The sequence below is a fragment of the Coccinella septempunctata genome, chromosome 2, assembly GCF_907165205.1.
Source record: "Coccinella septempunctata chromosome 2, icCocSept1.1, whole genome shotgun sequence".
Classification (NCBI taxonomy): domain Eukaryota; kingdom Metazoa; phylum Arthropoda; class Insecta; order Coleoptera; family Coccinellidae; genus Coccinella; species Coccinella septempunctata.
The window spans coordinates 45,633,713-45,653,491 of NC_058190.1; the positions used below are offsets into that span (position 1 = coordinate 45,633,713).

General features: G+C 37.0%; 1 protein-coding gene across 9 annotated transcripts in view; it reads left to right on the top strand.

Moving 5' to 3' along the window:
• LOC123307349 (transcription factor AP-2-epsilon) overlaps positions 1–19,779 on the top strand; it is a 249,269-nt gene that overhangs the window by 227,391 nt on the left and 2,099 nt on the right. For all 9 annotated transcript variants that reach the window (XM_044889620.1, XM_044889623.1, XM_044889626.1 and 6 more), the window contains 2 exons: positions 12,893–13,204; positions 18,080–18,278. In XM_044889620.1, the coding sequence (XP_044745555.1) occupies positions 12,893–13,204; positions 18,080–18,278 (511 nt within the window). The remainder of the gene's footprint in view (positions 1–12,892; positions 13,205–18,079; positions 18,279–19,779) is intronic.

Genomic DNA, 19,779 nt, shown 5'->3' on the forward strand with positions numbered 1-19,779 from the left:
AACACTTTACATCATTTATCACGATCGCGGATAATAATAGTGATATAGTTGTGAATTATTGTTCGTGGCCATTAAGTTGATTTATTTCTTTGGCGTTGCTCAATGAGGATGGGACGTGTGAAGAGATCCATCTTCGCGATTTTGACGTTTGTAGCGACTAGTCGCGCGTTATTCAAAATTCGCTTATACAGGTCTTCGACTCGTACAAATAAAGTAGATTCTTGAGGTCAAAAGAAACACTTTAAGTATGTTATCTTCGAGAAAATCGCTGCAAAATCATTTAAAACTCAATAACAACTTGAATCGATCCAATAAAATTCAGTATGAGACATTTCGTCAATCTGGTCGCCTTTTTTCTGAAGTTTGGTTCTTTGCATATGCTTCATGAATGTTCTTATTTTAAAATGGAGTCAGTTTATCAACGGCTTCGATTTGAAAAGAGTTTTCTGAAAATGCCAAGACGTAAATTAACAAACGCTGAGGCTAATAGGGCTATCGGAATGCTACAGGGTGACCTAACTAAGGTTGTTGTAGCGGAAAGGCTCCAAGTCAGCCTAAGTGTGATATCTCGACTTTGGAATAGGTTCAGGGAGACAGGTTTCGTGTTGGAAAGACCAAGGCTTGGTGGGCGACGAAAAACAACACCTGCTCAGGATCGTTTCATCATCGTTTCGGCGAGAAGAAACCCTACATCTACGTGCAGAATGCTACGGAATACTCTTCAAAATGCAGATGGGGTCCAAGTTTCCATCGAAACCATCAGACGACGATTGAGAGAGGTGAATCTAGATTCTAGACGTCCATGAAGAGGAGTTCCATTAACACGTGACCATAAGCGTCAAAGACTGGAATGGGCAAGGCAACATATCAATTGGAACGATCAATGGCGTAGTGTTCTTTTCATTGATGAATCCAGATATGGACGATTTACAGATTCTCGAAGAATAAGGGTATGGACAATCCCACGCATACCCCGTAATCGTCGCTATGTCCAAGAAGTCCATCCATTCCGAGGGGGTAGTGTTATGAAATGGGCCGGGATATGTTTCAACGGGCGCACAGATCTACACATTTGTCCTGGGAATATGACCGCCTTACACTATATTATTTCACATTCTGCATATTGGTTCATTCTCAAAGACACTCATCTAGCCATGCGTCTAATTTGTTTTCTACTCAACAGAAAAACTGTATTCTTGTCAGCCTTGGTGACATTTCACCTTCCTCGTTGGATGCCTGTCGACACCAGTGGTCGCTGTATGCATCATCGAGCGGTTCTGCATCTTCCCTTGCTGATTCGGTACTGCGTGGAACACATTAGGGCCATAACCAGGGGGCCACACGTGTTGTGGCCTAACCTGCCCTGCCTTGACCGACACCTGTTATTATAAAGTAGATTACGAACTCCGCTCTACGCAATGTTCAGGACCGGATTGATCGGAAATCGTCCCATCCAACCTAAACATATTCTTAAAATCGCAGATACGGATACATAGTATCCGTATTCTGGTACTTCTAGTTATATGGGGAAAAACGTTAAAAGGAGTCCTGAGCTTGATTTTCGTGTTAAGTCCATTAGCAGGAACCGTTTCACGATATCTTCATTTGTCTTGAAGATATAACTAACTTTTTCATTTTGGAAAATATTTAAAAACGATGAAAGCTTTCTAGAGGCACTTCTTTACTAGGAACAGTACACTATATGTATATACTTTTTTTTGTACTAAGGGTACAAGAGTACCTTGTTCAAAAAGTAAATTCAGAAAGGATCTCATTGTTTGCCAGTAAATCTTTTCTCCTCGACCATACAGTAGAGATTTTAGTGATTCCCTTTCAATTACGAAAACAAGTAGAAAAAGAGCACTCCTCTAGAGTACTACCAAAAAGGTTGATGAATAATATGAAAATAAATGAATCTTCTGGTTCTCGCTGAAGTATAATTTGCATTTTCATTATGTTAATTCGTTTATTTTCGATTATTTTTGTAACCTGAGGGGGTTGGAATAAAACTGCGGAAACGTAGCCTAACGATTGATGCGTTTTCGTTCAGTTCCTTCAACAGACATTTCCCCTTCTTTGTAAATTGATACCGGAACGAAAATTCAACTTTGTTGGTAATCTGGAGTATTCCCCAGACTACCAAGGGATTTCAATGTCGGAATCCTGCCCTGTCCTGTTCACAGTCAGCACAAAATTGCACACACATCATCCATCGACAAGAGCATGCCTTATAATTTAGCCGACGATGATCTAATGCCCAGGAAATTGTTTCTTGTAATTTATTTTTTCAAGAATAATGTTACGTCACAACCAAACATCCTTAACTGTAAAATCATCGAAGTGTAATATGGTAGACATAGAGGAGTTAATGGAATTCTGGATTTTTGGACCGGCTCGGCTGTTGTGAAACTTTTGATTCTTGTGTTTATGACGAACGTGGGTTGCTCTCGGTCAAGGAGCTACTTCCGAACGATATACACATATGTAATGAAATTGTTCGAAAAAGTGAACTACCACCAGTGTTTTCAGACTTTTAAGGGGCTAGAAATACGTGGTATTGGTATTATCTGAAGAAATTATTGAATAATATTATTTCTCTTCGATAATGTCCTCAATTTCAAATTCCTATTTTATCCTTTCTTGTTTTACGTGGAGAAAATATGTTACTAAACTATGATCGTAGAAAGAAGTGGGCTATTCTTTAATTTTCTCTCCTCAATATCACAACAAATACCCGATAGCTTATTAGGTATTTGTAAAGTTAGAAATCTTTTGGAAATGAAAATGAATTATTCACATGAGATTTTTTTTGACAACAATGACAATATGCTCATGAAGGCTGAAGAAAATTTTGAAATGATTTCATCTGACATTCACAATTCAAAAACTATCTTTGGACGCGAGAGACGAGTCCTCAGGCCAACATTTTCTTTTTTTGAAGTTTTTGAAAAAATCTATTGTGTGATCGGTGATAAGAGGGTATTATCCTGTACTTGCACTTGCCTTCTCTCAATTTATAAATCCGCCGATTCATCGGATCCTATCGCTCTTTCCTGTCAAAATATCTCCGCTGGTCGATGAAAAATATTGACAGGAAACATCAGCAGGTCGAATAGCTGGCCGGTTATCTCTATCGCTGGAGCTGGAATAAATCAATTTTAGCGGTATGAAATGAATAATTACTTTCGTTGCTTGACAGGCAATATTGTAATGATTTCTAATTAACCATTACAATCCTTCCCTACTTATCTGCTGTCGGTGCCTACTTGTTGGAGCGATATGTAATAATGCAATGTTTCCTCCCAGTATAAAATTCATACCTCCTGAAAGGATGATTCAGCAAACTACAGACGTAATTTTTTCAAACATCTCTCTCTCTGGGTGCATGCTGCCATCTTCACACTGAGAGCGAGGAAAGTGGATTCAGTTGGATCTCGTTTCCTGTCAGATGGCGCTGGGGTCTATTCCTTCATCTTTACCGACCACCTACATCGAATGAAGTGGTCATCATTTCGTTCCAGTTTCGTCACACATGCACAAACATTTGTGCTGCTATGGTCAGCATCTACCCTCTCTCGACGTTATTACTTTGAGTGATGAAGGTTCGCTATAGTTCGATTGATTTAGATCGTAACATTGATTTTATATCAGCGGATTTAATGTATCTGAACTAGTTTCGTTCAGTATGGATAGAATTTCCTTTCTCAAACTATTTTGTTTATTTTTTTCTGTTGTCCGATTCCAGATGTGCATAATTAAAAGTTACGGCGTATTGGTAATTCACGAGAGACGGCGTATTGGTAATTCACGAGAGAATGAAGTTATTAACATCGAGTATGTTGGGATATTATTGAATAAAACAGCTTGCAACAGAATAATATGTAATTAATTATGAAAATAATCAAACGCAAAACGTCAGTCGCAAAATGATAATTCCTAAATTCCTGGAATTGTGCCGCAAAATTGATAGATATTGGAAAATTTATAATTGCATAACTGGAATTCACCTTGACTGCAGTTCCTATCGAATAAATTTCATTTTATTGGTACTCATGATGGAAAACGGGTACCTACAAATCATTTTTTCTTAAATATATAAAGTCCATGTTATTTTTACATATTTCAGGTCCATTTTTTTTGTGATTCAGAATATACAGGATGAGTCTTTGACTCGTACAAATAATTTTACAGTAGATTCTAGAGGTCAAAAAAACACTTTTTTCTATATTATTTTTTCCGATTCGGCTCTGATAAAAAGATATAGCCATTTCAAGTTTTCATAATGAGCTGTGCCACCCCTGAAAAAACAAAATTACCTTCAGAATAACTAGCTAAATCTATGACACAACATATTTGTGGATCTTTGAATCAGAGTTGTATTCGGCCAAAGTACCCAATTTTTCGAATTCCGCTGATACTAAATTACTCGAAAACGGTGCATTATAGGAAAAAATATGAAGAATACTTTTATTATTTTTTTTACGAAATATCCATTAGACAGCGTCTAACTTAGTTTGAAGGTGAATTTTTGGTATTTTTATGGTACGTAATGGTCATAATGAGAAAACTGGAAGGCGCGAATGATATCTTGTGTTCGAAAAAGATTCCTCAAATAAATGAAAAACTATATTCCGAAATTCTTTTCAATCGATAAAACTGTTTGTGAGATGGAACTAAAAATAAAATTTTGTCATGATTTTTCAACAGCCTGTATCTGTCGAACCGAACCGATTCGGAAAAAACGGTAAGGGAAAAAAATGTTTCTTTTGACCCCAAGAATCTACTGTTAAAATATTAGTACGAGTGTAACTCACAACGTAAAGTTCATTATCATATCAGCAATGAAAATGATGTGCCAACTTGACCAAACTAGTTTTTGAGTTTTTTTAACAATAAGAGACACGACGTATATTATATATTCTGAATCAGGAAAAAAATATGAATCTGGAATATGTAAAAATAACATAGGGTTTATATTAAAAAAAAATGAAAGTTACCATTACATTCCTGTAATGGACTGAAAAAATCTTTGGATACTCCACTGCATTCTTCATGAAAAAGTGTCTGTTGAATGTTAAACTTTATTTGGATATCACTGAAACTTTACGAAAAATAGAGGTACCAATTAAAAAAAAAAATTGGTTGAAAACAAGATAGGGGATGTGGTTTTGGCCATTACCCATCTTTTGAAAATAAGTAGTTCTCACGGTTACAGAGCTGCCATTCAATCCCATCGAATTTTGCCCACCCTGCGACCTGTCCAGGTGAAGTACCTATACCTAGTGTTCTACACTCATAGATCCTCCACAGTATAGAGATGTTCCCATGCTCAAGCAGCACCGGAAGAAGGCTTAACAAGTCGCCCAATCGGAAAGGAACGGAAACAACACTTTACACGCCTTGTCGCTGCCCACCGTATCTTTTTATTGGCGGCGAGTGCCAGCAATATTTTTACACTTCAATTGGATGCTAATTATCGCGGGCCGTAAGCGGGGAAATGATTAAATTTTTAATTAGGTGCGTGTACTGCTCTCCGTTAACCGAACCGCGGGTTAATTAGTTTTTTCTCATTTTTTTTTCCCGGGTGGTAACGGATCGAAAAAGTAATTTTGTTCTTTTGTTCGTGAGAATGACAACGTGATTTTTAAATCGATTTTTTTTTTTACATCAGTTGATTGATGGTCGATCTCTGCACTCGTATATACGGTTCGGTTGGATTGAAATCGAATGGTTCAAATAAGGTTCGATGAATTTTTCAATTTCTCCACCGAAATTTCGGTAGAGGGGGATATACAGGGTGTCAGGATTTAACATGGTTCTATAAGTCGAAAAAGGTCAAACCTTTATATCAACCTTCCCACTGAAATGCACCCCTAGGGGATTAAGATACTAGAACCTCTTCATAGAAACTTTCCACGAATTGAATATGCGGAAAGCTTTTGAATAATCCCGAATTGTTTGATAAAAAAGTCACTGGCTCTTTGAGAATGCATCACAATATCATTCATCATCTAAGCCTTTTTGTGTCTCAATTTCCTTTCAATGAAATCACACTGTGATTGGTAAAAATTAGTATGAACTATATTTATGAAACTTCCAGGCAAGTACAGGGTTTGCCAAATTCGATGTCCTGTGAAGGAATATCACAAAATAGAATAGCTAGAGCAAAACAGAGTACGTTTCCTAGCCCATTTTCAGAGAAACAAAGAATGGTGAAAACCGTAACCTCCTACGATTCTTCGTTTTTGAGTTATTTGCAAAAAAATGAGGTTTTGACGATTTCGAAAAGTTCTCATTACTTTTTAGTCTTTGAAGTTACAGATACGAAACTTGAACGTTCTACAAGCACTTTTTTACGTAGAATCCACTGACGAGCTCATAATTTTTTCATTTCGAATCATTAGGTGAACATTCTATTTTTTAAATGCAAACTTTTATTGAATTTCTTATTTTTGAATTGAAAAAATCTTTTGTCAGTAGATTCTACAAATGAAAGTGCCTGAGAAGATTCAAGTTTCAGATCTGTAACTTCAAAGACAAAAAAAAAATATGAGTACTTTCCGAAATCATCAAAATCTTATTTTTTGCTAATAACTCAAAATCGGAGATTTGTAGGAGGCTACGGTTTTCAGCATTCTTTGTTTCTCTGATATAGAGCTCGGAAAGTGTCATCGGTTTTGCTCCAGCTATTCTAGTTTCCGAGATTCCCTTACTGCAAATTTGGGACACCCTATACAATGACGCATGGTGCTATATTATTGTTACTACTGTAAGAAAAACTGTAAGACTGCATGACTTTTTTAATTCAAATGGGACATTTTGTATAACCGTCTTAAGTTTTGCTGGTTTCAAAAGATCTTGTTATTAGTAAAAATAATTTGAAAAATCGAAAAATACAAGGTTTTATAGTTGAGGAAGAACACCTCTATGTAAATTCATTTACTTCAGACTAATGGCGTCAATTATGTCTCGTTTTTTTCACATATTTACAATAATCTTGGTAAGTGCAGATTCGAAATGCTAAGGTCTTTTTAAATCTGCAAAAATATATAAGGTGTCCCATTTGAATTAAAAAAGTTTAGAGTATTTCAGGTGAAACTGAAAGTACTATAGAAATAAGAATATGGAATCAGATGCTGTTTGCCTGGAAAACTTCATGAATATTGGCTTTTTGGATTTAAATTTATTCATTTTGCTATCCCCCTATACTATTTTATATACCACCATCGAAGTGTTGATTCGATAAAATCTAATCGTTGTCCATTAATATCGTCATAACATTCAGCTGAACATTTCCGTCGATTCATATCTCGAAAATCGCGCCCTGCTCGGGTCAACTTCCGCCAGGGCGTAGAAATGGGGGAGACGCAGACGTGTCGTACCCATATGCAAATTAACCGGAACCGTCGACTTTTCGTCTCTGACCAATCGAAACAAAACGGAAATGGCACTTACACGGCGTTTACCTGCCTAATCGTTCGTCCGGCGTGAATTAACCCGTCACGCCAGTGGCGTACGTCGCTTCACGCTCAGTCGGCTGTCACGAAAAAGACTCATACGAATGGCCTTAGCTATTCCGAACCTGTTGATCAATATTCGATTTCTTATAGGACAAATACACGTGACGATAGGTTAGCTACATACAATCAATATCAGAATCATAGAAGTTCGAACATTTTTTATTGCTTTGACAATACATATGTCACGATAGATTAGCAACATCCAACATCCCACATATGTTGCATTGAAATCTGTGGTCCTGCCAGGGATGGGTGGATTGACAGACGACGGCAAAATTAATCTAACAGTATCCGAGAACAGTATCGGTATCGCGATCAAAAATAGCATTGTAGGAACAAACCCCCAAGTAGTGCATTCGCCATTTTGCAAGTTTCCATCAAAACGTTGTTCAATCACATGTTATGCTCTGTCCATTCAAGAATCATTGACATGCCAGTAGGTCCTGCAAGTTCACAGGGCATTTCGGATCAGTTGACTTTGACAGGACCGCTACACAAATGTTTGGTTAGGTCCATGTTATTTCGATTGATTTTCATGAACTCTTATCAATTTTCTTGGAAAATGTCGTTCAGTGAACGTTATTTATCCTTCAGTGGTTATATAATGTATGATAGGAGACTTATATTATTTTGATCATGAATGTCCATAGCTGGTTTTTTTGCCCCTCAAATCATGGACATAGAGAAATGGACTGAGCATTCCCTTTCCATCTGTGCATGACATACTGTCAGAAGAATTGGCAGGGAGAAACTAAAAATCAGGTCAGCTACTTGTCTTTTTCTAGAATTTTTATTGGTCACGTCGCAACCTTCACTGTCATATAAAAAAGACAGTTATTAGGCTGACGATCATTTCTCTCTGTCTAATAAATAGCCAATTTGATGCTGGTATTCAGTCCATTTCTCTATGTCTATGCCTCAAATGCAAATACCTAAAATATCTACCCACAGAAGATCAGTAATGATTTCTGTAGTTTCAATCTTGAAAAAAATTTATTGATTAACCTATAAAAGTATTTGAATAGAAGAAATATTCAAGTTCAGAGCAAATGAATCAGAATTCGAAATTCATACAATTAATTTCCCACTTTGTTGGATTAAACCAAAAACATAAACAACATTACAAAATTCAGAATATCGTCTGTCAGTTCATAGACTATAAAATTGCCGGACACAGAGAATCCTTTAAAATTATAACGAAATGGAAAATCATTGAGATGATAAAAGGGAATTTCTTTGTTCTTTATTGGATCATTCAAATCAAATGAAACCTCTTCAATCAGTTCAAAAACAAGAAAGAAGGTTTCTATAATTATGTTGTAGGTACTGCAATTCTTTAACGGCAATTTTCCAGTCTCCAACACAAACACTTTATAGACCAAGATTTTCTCCTCAAACGCTATACAAATGAAGACTAATCGGATAGTTGTTACACATCTGTATAATCCTGCAATTTCACGCTCCCGTTTTGATGCGCTCGTGTTCGTTTAGGTAAAGTGCAAAAACCCATGATGAACACTATAGAAACGTCATCATGGAATTAATTTTATCCATCCACCGGAAAAAGAATAAACTCAACTGGCAACACTATGGCGATTCGAATTTTTCTGTGACATTTATGGTGAACTCTGAACGTAAATTCGAGTTTATGCCTGTAATTAACATCGATCCACCGACGAATATAAAATGTTCAATTATGGTATATTGAATTTCATTATAGGAAAAGAGACATTTGCCGAAGCACAGAAATCTTCGCAGCAGGAACATCCTTATCTCTATCGGGAATCTCATCGATTACTTGGAATATACATATTTAATTAACATATTATTTTCATGGGAATGTAAATTTCAAACAATTCGAGGATAATACTTGGTGACCGAGTATGAAAATTATGTTTCTCTCGCAACAAACAATGGTAATGTATTCAATGGGAGAGATAAAATCTTATTGGTTATCGTGCAAGATCAGCTTGTTTGGTAACTGTCTAATTTCAATGAGACGACTATTTTGGAACGTTTGGATCTTTCGGTAAAAATGTAATTTACGACTATAACTGATCAACAAGAAAAGAACATTTGAATTATCTATGGACACAGGAAGGATTGGCCACAGACATAGCATAAGCAAAGAGTAAATTTTAACTCTTTGGTGAAAGGTCTAAGTAATATCATTCCTTATCATAAGAATCTCACATTTTCCCTTCAGTTTCGATAAGAAAGAGAAAATTATCCTCCTGCTTCTCTTCAACTCAAATCCAACAACGTATTATAGCCATAGACATAAAGATTACGTCTCTATGTCAATGATTTTAACCAACTGACAGAACCCCCGTTCTGTGCATCTTGATTGGACCACAGACGAACTCCAACTCATTTCTAGGAGATCGGACTGATTTCCCATTAATTCGGTGACGCGAAGTTAGTCGCCTCTGCGCTCGCACGTTCCCGAACTCGGTCGAAGCCCAGGGTAGCCCCGAGACGTTTTCGATCATCGCACATTGCCATCATAACTCGATGACTCTATGCCCGGAGTGGTGTTTCGATGAATGAGTGAAGTGGCTCGTGTTATGTTCGCCGCGCGAATCGCGTCAGGTGTCAAGACGTAGGCTGCGTTCCGCGAATCGTTTTTTTTTCGATCGGCTTTTCCGTTTCCAGTGATTTTTGGATTAACCGGAGTCGACAGAGGGAAGCTGGAGTTGATTTTAGTGAGTTTAAGACTGAGAATTGAACGATACTTGATCGAATGCGCGATAAATATCAAACAATTTTGGACTTACCTTAGAAGAAAAGTTTATCGGCTGTGTAAAGAAAATATATTTTCTAACAGATATTTCGACAAAATAATCAGTCGATAAAGTATAAATTCTTTAGCGCGAAATAGTTTTCAAATTGTTGATTGAATCACAGTTGAAAGTTCATTTCTGTGAATTCATTCCAATCATTCGATAAGTCAATATCAAAAATTGGACATGATATTTTCAGCAAGAATTCAGTAATCACTAATGTTGATGATTCTAATTGGATGTTCCTAATGGATGTCCAAAGAATTTTTCGATATCGATAACTTTCAGCTACTGCAATCAATTCCGAACCAAAATAATCCTTTCAGACTGAAGAAAACGTTGGTATTCCAATCGTGATTCCATTAGATAATGAGAAAAAAGCATCCATCCACGACTTACATAACTGCATCCTTCCATTGCAAAACGCAACATGAATTAACGAATTAATGTATGACTTCCTCCAGCAGAAATTCCCTTTCGTTATAATTGAATTTCGAAATTCCGAATCGAGCCAAACCATAGGCAACTCATTTCACATGGTATCAATATCGGTATGCAAATAATTTCAATTAATACTTAATGATGCCAAAAGATAGGAATAGAAAGTGAGGGAGCTAAACCGATAATTAAAAGGTATTACAAATATGAGAACAAGGTCAATTTGTACAGAACGTCCGAGTGTTGTGATTATATCTTTCTGTGAATTAGTCGATGAAAGTTGTCAACGACGATATTGAATTTCGTATAGAAAAAAAAATTTGTTTATTAATCTGAAAGGTGATTGTGGGAATGGGAGAGTTAATTCGGTGTTATAACAATTAATTTCACGAGAAACGACCAACACGAAAAAAAAGTTTGCTCCAGGTAATAATTAAAAAAAAATTAATAATCCAATGAATTTTATGAAAGAAAACGTGAGAAAGCTCCAAAATTTGTTGTTGTTTTTTCCAAAATGTATTACCACACTATTACACAGCCAATACATATCTATATGTACAGGCTGGTCAAAATTCGTTGTCCACTGAGGAGATCTCGAGAACTATGAAAGCTAGAAGAAAACTGATACACATTTCTGAGCTCTTCTTCGGAGAAACAAAGAATGGTGAAAACCGTAGCCTCCTACGATTCTCCGTTTTTGAGTTATTAGTGAAAAATGAGATATTGATGATTTCGAAAACTCATAACTTTTTGGCTTTGAAGTTAAAGATCTGAAACTTGAACCTTCTACAGGCACTTTTTCACGTAGAATCCACTGACGAGCTCAAAATATTTTTTGATTTCGAATCATTAAGCGTTTTTTTAAATGCAAACTTTCATTGAATTTGTTACTTTTGAATTGGAAAATATTTTTTGTCAGAAGATTCTACGTATAAAAATACCAGTTTCAGTTCTGTAACTTCAAAGACAAAAAAAAATTATAAGAACTTCCAAAAAATCGTCAAAATCTAATTTTTTGCAAATAACTCAAAAACGAAGAATAATAAGGGGTTACGGTTTTCACCATAATTTGTTTCTCTGAAAAAGAGCTATGAAATGCGTCATCCGTTTTCTTCTAGCTGTTGTAGTTCTCGAGATCCCCTCAATTGACAACGAATTTTGCCCAGCCTGTACATAGAACATTCTCTCAATTAAATTTTTCGTTATGTTGTGTAATAAAAATGTAAAATGAACATCGATAACGCATTTTATTTCTGAACTTTTCATAGGTTTTTTCAAATCGATACCTTCTTTGACTTTAAATCATTTTTTCACAAATATTGGAAAAACTTCATAAGGTAGAGTATCGAAAAATTCTAGGGGGTGATACCTAGTTAACCTAAGCTATTAGGCATCTCCTTATAAGGTTACACTCTTTCAAAAATAAATAAAACAATAACATGTTTTATATTTTTATTGGAACTGCTGAACAGTTGGAGGAATAGCATTTTGTGGACCTATTCTACTCAATTTTGTTTTGATCTTTCACAGGGGTGAAACATGCAACCCCCATTCAATTTTTTAATAGAACTTTCAACCTAAACAAAATTGATCAACTTGAAAAAATGTGTTGAAAAGAACGATTCATTGTGAATCTTTGATTCCTATACTGCAGCCTTCTTATTGGTAGAACAGGCACACAAAATGCCATTTCATTCAAAACTGTCTGTTTCGAAGGCCATAGTGAAGGATTAAACTTTTAATGGAGCATTGAATTTCGCTATAACTAGGCGTTAGTTTCATGAATGGCCCTTCAATTTTCTCCAAGGAATCTCCTAAACTTTCGCACTTATTTGGTAATACCCTGTAGATAACTGAAATGATGAAAATAAACTAGTGAAATTTCAGATTCGGAAATGAAAGGTTGATTAGGTTACGTCTGAATCTGGTAACTTTTGTACGAATTGAAATAGCAATACTGGAGATAAATTAATAGCAGAGTTAATATGGGTGATTGCATGCTGAATTCGTTCTCATTGTCGAAAACGAAATATGTACAAATCAAGAGAAGAATATCCGCCATCAAAATCATCTCAACCGTCAAATTAGTTGAAGTATCCAACCATGAATCGAAAGATAAATATTCCAACTAATGACCCTTCTCCTTTCCAGGAACGTCTCACTGCCAGCGGCCATGGTTCCTTAGCGTTGAGCGGAAGCAGTCCTGGCTACGGGGCAGGTGGTTCCTCCGGACACCACCGAGGCTCTTCCGGCCTGCACCACGCCGCTGCGATGCAGCATCAGTTGCCGCAGCCCGACTTCCAACCGGCCTATTTCCCCCCGACTTTTCACCATCCGCCCAGCCCACCGCCACAGCAACATCTGGAGTACCTCACGGATCCGTACGGGGCCCTGCCGGGTCTGCACCACTACAATCAGTTGGGCCTTGGAAGGCCCAGGGATTCCGACCCTAACCACCATGTGGTAAGTAGGCAATATTCAGATAACTGAAACTTTTGATCGCCAGAAGAAAAACGAAAAGCTGATAATGAAAGGATTGCATTATTCTTGACAAGAATTCTTGTTGAAGTCAAGTTCAATATATTACTATTATCTATCCATACGCCACTGCTAACGGACCCAGTTCTGATGTCAATTGAACTTGACTTTGCCACCTTCTACGTCATCACTCTTCCAATCGGCTCTGAACCGAATTGCCACTTATTTCTATACCTACTCTTGATTATCACAAAGTGGTTGTCTTATTTTACCATAAGTCATTCATCATTCATTGCTGTATCCCGTTACCGGGAATAAATCTACAAAAAAAAACGTTGCGAACAGGCTTATAATTTCTTAGGGTTAATTGAGACTGTATGCCCTCCTATGACGTTTTGACGGTTTTTGGGCTGTCGAAAACTTCACTGATACAGGGTCATTCTTTCTTGAGCTCACCCGAAAATATACGGAGAACTCAACCAAAAAAGTCGAGGAAACTTTTTTAGTTCCAGGCAGGTTCTAGTCGAAGATGTTATTGTTTTACCTTCTTACTATAAATTATGAACCAAAATCTGAAATTTTGTTTTGGAATAATGCCTAGACGTAAACTTAGTGGGGATGAAGCCAATAGGGATATTGGTATGATCTGAGGAGGGACGTAATCCAACCGTTGGCAATGTGTCAACATTCATATTCATTCATTCATTGTTGTATCCCGTTACCGAAAATAAATCTACAAAAAGACTCAAAAACAAAGCGACTGTGTGCCCTCCTGTGACTGAAGAGACCCAACCGTGACCTACAGATCCTTCCACACTCCCGGCATGGATAGTCACCAACCAGATATGGCCGCTTCTGTATCCTTCTCGAGTCTCCATTGTAACAGTGTACTAAAGACCTCCACTGTTACTTGTCTAATGCTAGTTGTTCCCAGTTATTACTGGCTTTAACTGATTTTAGGGATTGATGCAGTATATCCTTAAACCGCTCATACTGGCCTCCTGGTTTCCGAGCTCCCTCTGTGAATTCGCCATACAGAGCTATTTTGGGGAGTCTTGTGTCTTGCATCCTCAGAATGTGGCAGCTCCATCTGAGTCGGGCCCCCGTTACTTGAGTCTCAATTGTTGTACAACTCGCGCGCTGCAAGACTTCTGCATTTGAAACTTTGTGGAACCATCTGATGTGCATTATTCGTCTTAGATGACGTTGTTGCGTTTGTTCAAGCTGTTTAATATGTCGCCAGTAGGGCGTCCAGCTTTCGCTTCCGTAAAGAAGCGTTGGGAGGACCACAGCTTTGTAAACAGCTGTCTTGTTCTTCAGAATGGGGTCGTGATTTTGACCTTCAGCTTCCAGAATGTCCGTGATGCCGAATTGATACGGTTGTGTATTTCCGTGTCTAGGTTAGCCCTAGTATTTATGAAGCTTCCCAAGTATTTGAACTGCTCGACCTCTTCTAGAGTTTTATTCTCCAGGCTGATATCTGTTTGAACCATAAGTGACATTTACTCTTCAGTAAACAGAACGTCTACTGAGCCATTTGCCTCCGATTATGACTCAGAATATTCACTAACAAGCAATAGAGAGAAACGTAAGTTTTAGTAAAAAAGTAAAAATATAAAATGATCAGTGAAACAAAAGCGACTTCGACTAATGCGTGTGAAATTGATAAATCTGAATTTGAAACTGTAGCTGCGAAAGCGGGAGTAAAAGTAAAAAGCAGCAGCATTCACCAATGCAAGATAGTGGTAGATACTAGTGGCAATACTGACAGAAAGAAATTCTCTTATTCTTTCGAAATTTAGGTTAGGTTAGGTTAGGTTTTTTGTCTGTTGGGTGCCTTATAGGCCAGAGGAGGATAGTCTTCATTTTTATGAAAACATTTAAGACCACAAATGAAGAGTTTTAAGATGTTTCCATAAAAATAAAGGCAAAAAAAATTTCGTGCCATTTTGAAATATGGATCATTTTCAAAAAGTTTCAGTGTCTTTCGCTTCAACTGTAGGGTGATCCTCAAAACTACAGAAGACATGAAAGCTGTTAGGCAATTCAATAAAAAGAGAACCATTCATTTCGAGTGGTTTTCAAGATGTGATCTCTAGGTAAACCCACAACAACCGTGAAATTTCTCGGAAAAAATGACCTACGTCTAAAAGACACGACCAGTGCAAGCTTTTTCTAACAAAATAGCAAATACCGAAGTTACTGTTAATATTATCCTGTTAGTTTTAGTAGTTGGGAATTTTCGAATAAGAGCCTTATGCATATCCTTGTTTCCAAACGTGGATTGACATCCTGCGATGAGCTTTTCAGAATTGCACATTTTCTCGTGTTGCATTTTGGAATCGGGAACAGCGATAAAGATATCTATCTATCCCCTCGCATTCCTAGGGGAGGGGAGGGGGGAATGTTACGCATTTTTAATAGTTTCGGAATGCCGAAGTTGACGAAGATACGGCATCGACTCCGGCTGAAGATGATGAGCATCTCAGGCCGCGAGCCCCAAATATTTCCGATGTTCCGACATAGTTGCAGCGGGTGGAATCCCAGACATCCGCTGTACCATACACATATATTCGGAAACCCCCTTGCGATTAGACGACATTCTGAGGAGATCTAGCCACCCTTGTGGCTGTCGCTTCTGATAACGTGGGCGATATCGCATTTTGAGAATGTCAATCCATAATGAACCTTGTACATGGACCACGATTTTGTAAAAGTAATGATATATTAAGTTAGATCACAGCCCTCTCAACACTGTGTTTAAGAGGGCTGTGATGAGGCAGGTGAGTCTAACCTGCCTCAAATGGCACGTCTGAACAAGACTGCTTAAGGGAAAGTAGTACATACGGTTCGGGATTAAAATGATCGATAAGGGTTATTCCTTTACGGATGCTACCCCAAATACGGAAATGTGCCAGATCTTTGAATAATAGCCTGAATTACGAACTGATAGAGTTGAAAAATAGAAATTACCACGACAGGGTAACATCAAGACGTCCTTTAACTTCAATTTGAAAAAAAAATCAAGGCTTCACGTACAAAATCGAAAGCGTAAATTAAGAACTAGTGAATGCTGTTTTTGAATGGAGATTTTTGAAGTATTACTTCCCCTTAACAGTGACAACATAGTAGAGAAATGAACAGAATAAACAACCTAGTGGAGTCTGCAGGGTTAAAAAAGGTTCCTTCTGTTACAAACACCTCGAAATCAAGGTTTAATATCAGGTGAGGGCCTGCTTCAACTCATCGTAGTGCTAAAAGTAACCGTCTTCCATTTCCCAAAGAGTCATCTATTTGTAATACTCAAATAGCCTCAAAAAAGTCTGATGATATAAGATCTGGGAATCTTGGGGAAATTCTTCGCCCTACCAATCTAAGTAAAACAACATTAGTATAGAAAACGGATTTGCATTAGATGATTCCTAGAAGGATTCACTTAAATGATCTCCAGATCTTACACCATCTAAGAATTTCGTGTAGGGTCACAGAACCTACTTTTTTCGAAAAGTGGTGAAGTAACATATAAGTTTAAAAAAAAAATTGTCAAAACGTTGGAAGTGGTCAACTTAGAGATCATCTGTATAAATTAAATTATTTATCTCTATTTCCTGAATTGATTTAGATTTATATTTGAACGAATGGAGGAAATTTCATTTAAACAATCACTGATCTCAGTCAAATTCATGGTCATTTCGATGTTAACATACGCCAGAGGTTATTCAACCGTGGGAATTTACCTATTCTTAAAATTATTCAAACAACTTAATGTTTCCTCGACTTCAAATGATTTATCGCTTCCGACGTTATACAAAACTCATTAGCGATTTGATTATCGATTTGAATCTCGATACATGCAGACATTTCAAAAATTTATGCGATTTCAATAAATTATACATACGGATGAAATGTCTGCTATATTAATTTCACTCTGGTACTCATCGAAAAAAGGGTGTTGAAATTTCTTCTTCACTACTCTATTTTAAGGACCTCTTGAGATTCCATTTTTATTTTTTGAATTATTTCATTACGTTGAATCAGGTTTCTTCATTTTCGAATTAGTTCATGTTTCTTTCATGTCTTTTTAACGACAAGGAATGAGAATTTGATATTTGGTACGTAACATAAAGAAGAGTTATAAAAAAATTAGAATCGCTATTTAAAAAAATTATCGATGATGTCTTATCTCGAATTTGGGACACGTTTTGTAACATTTTCTTACATCAAAGGGGGAGGTTTGAAATACCAATCGTATTTACAACCAAAAGACAAAAAACTGGCTTTGATTTACACAATTTATTCCAAGTTACGAGCTGCAGACTCTGCTCAATTATGGACCCTTTCATAATGACGCAGAAAAAAACACTTTTATGTCTGGATTATACCAACTGAGGTATCAGCTCCATAAATATCTTGTTATGATCCTAAACCACCTTAACGGCGTTGTAATCTCTCCGACATATGGTGGACGTGGATTAGGAAAAATAAAAAGATTGATAGAGATAGAGTTGTTTTCGCTTATCCCCCCATTTTGAAGGTTCAAATGTGCAGTTAATCGAGCAATTTACTGCGTTACCATGTTATTACTTCGATAATTAAGGTAAGAGGAAAATTAACGACAAGCCAATTTCTATGAATATACAAGAGTTTCGAGTTGAACGATTTTTGTGGTATGTGGTTCACTCTGTTTCGTTGTTGGGGATCGGAAGCTAGAAGGAATTTCGATGGGCAATCAATGATTGGGAGATAACGGTCATGGAATTTAAAAAATCACATATTTGGAACTATACCATCTAGATGGTACCGTAGAATATAATTTTTTTGTACGTGGTACAAGGAATGATTCGATTTTTTTGTTTACAGGGCCAGCTCGGACACGGAGGTGGTTTCCCTTACAGTTCAGGGCCGGGAGGCGGAAGGTCCGACTATTCAGTGAGCGTTTCTCAACGTCCACACGATGATCCGCTGTCGTTGCACCAGGCTCTGGGACAGGCTGTGGATGAGGCCCAAGGAGGTCTCGATGACAACTCTGGGTTCATTTCAGAAATACCTCTCTTGAAAGGTGAGTTGACAAAATCAAAGTTAATTTTTTTCGTTGGTAGCTACTCTGAAATCCTTTATTTATAACCCTTCAACGAAAATTCTGGTACATAATCTACCATTTCGGTTTGTCAACCTGGAAATGGCATTTTTCAAAAATTGCAAATTTCAATCTGCGATAATCTCCTGTTATATTCGTCCGATCCAATTGAGATTTCCGGTTCTATAATCAGCGTTGCCAAGGCTTCCACACTAGCACAAAAACTCGATTTAGAAAATCTCGATTTTTTGGGTCAAAAATGAGCAAGGGGTTAGACCCCCCTAAAATGACATATTTGCTACTCTGTCTGAAAATTAGGATGTTCCATTACTATCCTAGGATATGGAGTGCATAGAATTTGTTTTGAAGATTCTAGAAAACCAAACAGTTGATGACTCAATAGAGAATTTCACTTCAGAGAGCTCTTCGAAGTCAACTCGAAAATGAAAAGTGGAAAAGCAAAAAAAATTATTTTTTCCTAAACAGGGCCAGATATTTGAAATTTTGGTATGAAAATATAGGTTTTCGAACACGCTGAATCTATTGCGAGTATTTTCGAAAGCCTATCTTCCTTCGTTTATATTTTCATCCCGAAAATGGCATTTTTCAAAAATTTGCAAATTTCAATCTGCGATATCTCCTGTTATATTCGTCTGATCGAATTGGGATTTCCGGTTATATAATCAGCGTTGCCTAGGCTTCCACCCTAGCACAAAAACTCGATTTCGAAAATCTCGATTTTTTGGGTCAAAAATGAGCAAGGGGTTAGACCCCCCTAAAATGACATATTTGCTACTCTGTCTGAAAATTAGGATGTTTCATTACTATCCTAGGATATGGAGTGCATAGAATTTGTTTTGAAGATTCTAGAAAACCAAACAGTTGATGATTCGCTAGAGAATTTCACTTCAGAGAGCTCTTCGAAGTCAACTCGAAAATGAAAAGTGGAAAAACAAAAAAAAATTATTTTCTCCTAAACAGTGTCAGATATTGGAAAGTTTGGTATGAAAATTCAGGTTTTCGAACACGCTGAATCTATTGAAAGCAATTTCGAAAGCCTATCTCCGTTCGTTTAGATTTTCATCTTGGAAATGGCATTTTTCAAAAATTGCAATTTTCAATCTGCGATATCTCCTGTTATATTCGTCTGATCCAATTGGGATTTCCGGTTACTTAATCAGCGTTGCCTAGGCTTTCATCCTAGCACAAAATTTCGATTTTGAAAATCTCGATTTTTTCGGTCAAAAAGCAAGGGGTTAGACCCCCCTAAAATGACCAATTTGCTAATCTATCTGAAAATCAGGATGTTCTATTACTGTCCTAGAATATGGATTGCATAGAATTTGTTTTGACTATTCTAGAAAACCAATCAGTTGATAATTCAATAGAGAGCTCTTCGAAGTTAACTCGAAAATGAATAATGGAAAAACAAAAAAAAATATTTTCTCCTAAACAGGGCCAGATATTTGAAATTTTGTTATGA